This window comes from Antedon bifida, chromosome 6, assembly GCF_963402885.1.
Source record: "Antedon bifida chromosome 6, ecAntBifi1.1, whole genome shotgun sequence".
In the NCBI taxonomy this organism is placed as follows: Eukaryota; Metazoa; Echinodermata; class Crinoidea; order Comatulida; family Antedonidae; genus Antedon; species Antedon bifida.
In genome coordinates this window covers 22,421,789-22,428,434 of record NC_136231.1, presented here as the reverse complement: position 1 = coordinate 22,428,434, position 6,646 = coordinate 22,421,789, and the positions used below count along the sequence as shown (strand labels likewise).

General features: G+C 30.8%; 2 protein-coding genes across 2 annotated transcripts in view; one reads left to right on the top strand and one right to left on the bottom strand.

The window, feature by feature from the left end:
- Positions 1–6,646, bottom strand: part of LOC144844755 (ribitol-5-phosphate transferase FKTN-like) — a 170,085-nt gene that overhangs the window by 101,375 nt on the left and 62,064 nt on the right. The gene's annotated exons all lie outside the window — the stretch shown is intronic.
- LOC144844576 (very long chain fatty acid elongase 5-like) lies at positions 1,247–4,167 on the top strand. Its single transcript, XM_078701546.1, has 3 exons — positions 1,247–1,367; positions 1,790–1,987; positions 2,102–4,167. The coding sequence occupies exons 2-3, from the start codon at positions 1,859–1,861 to the stop codon at positions 2,660–2,662; spliced, it is 690 nt and encodes a 229-aa protein (XP_078557672.1). The 5' UTR covers positions 1,247–1,367; positions 1,790–1,858; the 3' UTR covers positions 2,663–4,167.

Here is a 6,646-nt window from a genome sequence, read left to right as displayed (position 1 = left end):
CGAAAGACAGTTATGTTGTTTAATGAATGGAATATCGTACAATGCATTTAACGGTGCTGTTTTCTTTTCCGTGAAAACCGAACGAGTGTGGATGTGTTTAGTTTAATGTTATAAAATAAACAATGTAAAACAAAACTACGTCTTAATAATAATACTCAATCGTTATGTCTTCAATTATTCAAGGATAATTCAAATAATAGTCTATCAATTATACAAGAAAGGGTAGGCCTAGTAGCAAAGTTCTACTCTAACAAAACAATACAATGGTTTTGGCCCTATACTTACCAATAGATTGTTGAACACCACCTGTACAATAAGCTGTTCCTGTTACAAGCAACACGGAAGACAATGATTAAACAAGTTTAATCAACTTGTAGTTGTATGTTAAACACGCTACTATAACATCCTTCCGGTGGTTTGAAGAGGTAACAAAGGCACTTCAAGATCAATATTTTCACTTTTGAATTCTTCTTTTCTCACCCTTCACTGATAATAACAAGAGGAAAATCATGGAGTTAGTTAATCATTCAATATCATGTTACGATTCGTTTATAATAATTATGGTACAAATGATTCGTGAAACAAATGAGCAATTTTCATTTAAAATTGAATATGTGGTTCCCGCCCACCCATGGGGTGGTAGCATCAGGGAAGAGTGTAACATCGAAATGAAAACAAGGAACTTGAACAAGCAACCAAATCGATTGTTGAAACAATTATGGGAAAAAGAAAAGAAACTAAATAACAATTTAAAGATAGAACACACATCCTTTATTTTTACGTCTTCGTTTCGTTTCATAAGTAAACAACTTTTTATTAAATATGCAATATATTTTGTAATAGATAACAACAAATATGCAGAAAATAATGTTAACATATATTTTTTTATTTTAAAGTGTAATAGACAAAACAAATATTTACATTAAGAAAACATTGGGTACTACGTATAGGCCAAAATATTAAAATTATTATTAATATTAAAGAGGATAAAAATAAGAAAATAACGAAAAAATGTAGAAAATGCTTAGAGATTCTGTAATTGTTGTTTATGAAACATTGACTGAATAAAGGTGGTGGTTAAAAAGAAAAAAAATGTATTGTGTAGGCCTACCACTCGTATGTGATGTAAAATATTTAATTCAGAACTTAATGCATATAAATAAGATAATAAATTGAGTGTAATAATACCTAATCTCGAACTGGAAAATATGTTTACGCCCTCTTTTTTTTAAAGTTAGTTCTGATGGAAAGAACGAAGGACTGTGTCGTCCGAGCGAGACAATTATGATATTATTTGCAGGAATCAGTTGACAGACTGTTTTCAATATTAATTTAGCTGTAAATCATCCGAAGCTGTATTAATAAAGGTAAGTAGTTAAGGATAGGTGAGCGTAACAAAGCAAACAATAAAGAAAATAGTGTGCTAGGCCCGGGGCTAGGCCTAACCTAGCTAGGCACAGCACAGGTCCAGGCCACTAGCAGTGCTGCGACCAGGAAGCAATCATAGTCGTAAATGCTTGTATTGTGTATAGAGTAGTATTAACGGAAGTTCCGTGTCTTTAACGATTATTATTATTATTTTAAAGTATGTGTTATTACTACAGTATTACAGAGACTCACCAGTTTTGTGCTGTTGATAAAAACAAATTAATAATCTATGCATCATTTAGTACAGAACATATAATTATGATAATATGAATATCGATTGATTTTTCTGTGTAGACTTCTTTCGTGTGTCCTGAACTGAATAATTTATTTGTCTCATCTTTCATTTATTATCTCATTTCAGCATTTCTCTCTTCATTTTTTATCGATACTAAAGGCACATTTATAGTCTGTCTGTATCTAGGCCTACATCATGGATTTTTCAAGCATATGCAAAACTTTCATTGGCCTTCAATCGTTTCCAGTTATGATTATCTACCTCATTGTAGTAATTTTATCACCATATTATCAGAAAGTAACCAAACCTATTTCACCACAAAAGGTACATTTTAACAATTTATTTTTGAAGCTTATTTATTATATTATTATATATAGAGATATAATAATTTTATTGTTAACAAATTTGAATTAACTTTTTTTTTTCATTTTGTTTCAGTTAATGATTTGCTACAATGTATGTTGTAGTGTGGCTAGTAGCATCACTGGTGTGGTATTTATTATTGCTATATACCAAATGCAGTCGTTGTATCTAATGGATACATCAGAACTCCTCAAGCAGGCATATCTTCTCTACTGGATGATGAAGAACTTTGAACTGATGGATACTGTGATCATGATACTACGGCATAAACATCGTCAAATCTCGTTCCTACATGTCTATCATCACGCATCAATGGTTTTACTAACAGATTATGCGTACCACCTTTTCCCATACGTTGGTATTGCATTTATCCCAACTTTAAACTCATTTATTCATGTATGTTTGTATTCTTACTATGCATATACTGCCCTCAATCCAAGCAATCCTCCTGCATGGAAGCGTTATTTAACGCAACTTCAGATTCTACAGTTTTTACTGGGTGGTATACATGCACTGTACGGTTACGCTTTCCATAACTTCTGTATATACAGTTTAATCTATGCATTTGTTATGATTTCCCTCTTTTCCAATTTCTATTATCAAGCTTACATTAAAAAGAGGATTAAATCTGTTTAAAAGATGACCTTGTCTTGACCTTTGACCTTATAGTTGAAAGAAATGAAAACCTATTTATATAGCATTTCTTCTTTCTCTTGTTATGCTACTTGATAAACGCATTAATGTATTTTTATTGTGGCTTTTGTAATTGCATTGTTTAAAGTTGCCTGTGAATTTTAAACAGATTACCATTTGCGAACAGTCGTGTTTAAAATTGTTATTAATTAAATTTTAAATTCAATATTTATATCGTTATAAGTACTATGCACAAACATTATTTACTGTTGTTCTTGCCATGATGCAATATTGTTTAATGGTGCCTCTATATGTTTGTAAAAGATGTTTTAATAAAGTAAAGCAAACAGTTTTATCCTTTAATTAAAATGATAAATTATTATTTTATAATGTACATTTGCACAGAAAGAATTATAGTTTAAATATTGATATACACATATTGGATGTACATTACAAGCACAACATTTATTTAAACAATGTTATATGTATTTCACTATATATATATGTCGTAGCTATAAAAGTATAAATATTTCTTATGAAACAGATGGTATCCTTCAGGATTTATTATGCTCTGTGCTTGATCACAAACCATATAATTGATGACAATTATGTGAGACGTAGTAAGGTTACACGGACAAGTGGACATGTAATTATCATCATTCAATAATAAGTTGTTTTTGTGAATTTAAAAAAAATATTATCGCTTGTCATCTTTTATTTTGAAAGTGTACTTTAATGGAGTAGTGTTCTTTATGAGTTGTGGAAGGATTTATTGATATTAAAAATGAATTTTTAAGAACTTTTAGTATCTCGGTCGGTACTCTGAATTTATGTTAATTGTAACTTGTGTGTGTATTAATTAGAGTACAGTAAAACCCTATTAAGCCGATATCTTCAAAACTCATAATTATATATTATTTTAAGATAAAATTCATATTATAGTGGTGTCCAAAAAAAGGGGGTTCTACTAGACTGTATACTTGCTAATGATCTTATCAACAATTATTGTTGACCTTGATTATGTGGTTGGTTACCAAAATATAAAGTAAGTAGCGTGTTTCTTCAATAAGGTATTTATTACTGTACTGTATATACTCCACAATATTATAGATACCTTGTACAAGAAAGTAGGCCTATCATTGCATGAAACCAAGTATTTCCGTCTCCCGCCCTAAGTATATCTGCGTGTAACCTATGCACGTTATTGTTATGAATCGTTGTATTGATAAGATCAGTAGTTTAAAAATAGACCGTAACAACATAATGCTTTCCATTGTTATATAATGTTGTCACCTCATTGTATGTTATAATAATTGGTTACAGTACCGGTACGACGGAAATTAAAGCTGCCATATTGGAGGATTATTAACAAATAATTGATCTCTTAAAACCGTCTCTTAAATCATATTTAACAGACCGCTTCTGTGTACCTAAATTGTAGTCTTTGTCACTATTCTTGTTCACCAGTTTTCTTGATACGTGGAATTGGCACTTATGCAAAAAGGAAAAGAGCGCATTATATTGCATTTACTAAATTGCCCCTCTTAACAATGATTTTATTCAAGTTTGGGGTAGGCCTACCCTGTATTCTTGCATTGTTCTGTTTTATAAAGATGTTTTATGATATATAGAATAAAGAAGGTCGCACACTGTGTTTTTAGATTTGCGGCAACTAAGGCTACTTAAGTATCCAGTTTTAATTCTTATTTCAGCAAGTAGCATATGACTCTGAGCATCCTTGATACTTTGTGAACTGATATTTCAAGTATTGTTATGTTTTTATTTGTAGTAATCCTGATCGAAATGGGTGAAATGTGTCCGCATGGGCCGTATTTGTCAACACAAATATTTGAGGGCGCTGTTGTCCATAATGGAGACTGCCCATTCCACAAAGGTAATAACAATCTTGTTTTTCTGGAGAGCGCCACCAGCCAACGGATATCATGTAACTTTTTTTTCTCAAAATCTGAAAAAAAAAATGATATTGTTCGGTAGTTTTAATGATGAATTCTAGCTAGTGCTATTATTATTATGCATCGCGTTTTATCCTAAAGCTTATTTTCTACTAAAATAATAATACGCATGCGCACTAGTCAACGTTTTCTATACGCGCGAGAGTAAGACTGAATAACAAACTAATCCTTTCAACAACACTTAATTGAATTAACTTGTCATCATAACAAGAAACGCCTACAAACCTAAAACGCATCCTCTGAGCTTTTCAATTGGTTTTACAGGAAAAATAATTTTTTTAAATTACAATTTAAATTCATAAATACTTTATAGCAAGTATGATAATTAGTTTTTGTTAGAGCTAACTGAGATATTCTCAGTATTCATACTTCAGATCATTTCTGTTGAGACGTTTCGTACCATCACCAACCTCGAATACTCTAACAACAGTATTGAATGAAGACAGTAAAATGATAAATTAAATAATTCGATGCCAATTGATGCCACTAAGTCGCAAGTATCGGAAGACTCGCCTACTCAGCAGTTAAATACTTGTACTATCAGGGTATTTGGGTTAGTTCCAGTGACTGTCGTGAAGGGAATTGTAACTATGTAAAAAGTCAGGGACACCCATTTTGAACATAATGCTGCTTTAATAGTTTGCATTAGACATGTGTGATATTTAGTAGAAAATGTCTTCGATAAAAAATCACTGTAACTTCTCAGTAATATAAATTATTTTCAGATGTAGTAGTAGATGTGTAGTGAATTTTTCATTTGGGACAGCATCCAATTTTATTTCACTTTCAAAGGCCACCGACCCATAGAATAACATAAATAACAACATTAACAGAGAGTAGCTTTTCTTTTACATAATAATAAAATATAAACATAATATGTTCCTTGCCACTTATATAAATCACTCTAAACTTATTTTACTTTGATTTTGATGCACTACTAACTTTCAACTTTTCCAACTAATTATTGACAAATTAGTTAAGTTAAGTTATGATAAAGATCTCGCTATTCAATAATTAAGTTATGCAGATTAAACTCAGGAAAATTAGCCTAGGCATTAACTAAATCCTTGAGTCTACGTTTTAATAGAAACAGAATTAGTGCACATATTATTATTATGACCGGGAACTATCCAACAATATTGTAGAATAATAATTATAATTATTACTTAAACATTATTTTTTGTTTTTTTTACAATAATATTATCTGTCTTTGTCTTTACTTATTATTACTAAGTTGTCGTCCCCGTAATTGCAACATTATAATGCCATTTGGAACAAGTATTATTCAAATTATTTCCATACATAACATCAAGTATCTTTCATTGACTTATTTACATTGAATTATTATCAGGTTTGACCTGGTTTATTTAACAATATCGTTTATTGTCCCTTCAAGCGATCTGTTAAGTTTCATTTTAAACAACTGTGTCATATTCAGATTAAAATAATTTAGTATGGTCAGTGTGAATAATTATATTATATTTTGACCAAATGATAATAATGATATTCTCTGGATGGATTACAATTTGGGTTTCTTAGAATTCTAGGCGAGATTACACACATGTCTCCATAGGGTGCTGAAAATTTGAAGTCTCAATGACTGGGGTTGATCTAGACTACTTGAGTTTGTAGGGTCTTAAAAGCATGTAATACGACTACAACATTGAGCCCTATCAATCGTTTTAGAATATTCTATGCAGTCGGGATATGTAATCATAAACACAAATCCCTTGTCTTCTATTTGTTTCGTTTACAAGCCTCAGAGATGACCAATGTATTATTTTGCTTCTATTGCACGTAATTACATTTTATTTATTTTTGTTTATACATCCTGCTTTGTGGTTTACCTTATGCTGTTTCTATTCATTCTGTTGTTTGTTGTGATGGTGTATGAGAGATCCGCATAAATGTATTGCAATTTCTACCAACATTCAATAATTAATTTATTTCAAAATGCACACAACTCAATGTTATGTCTCTTCATAGTCATTGATGACATTATGAAAATAACGAC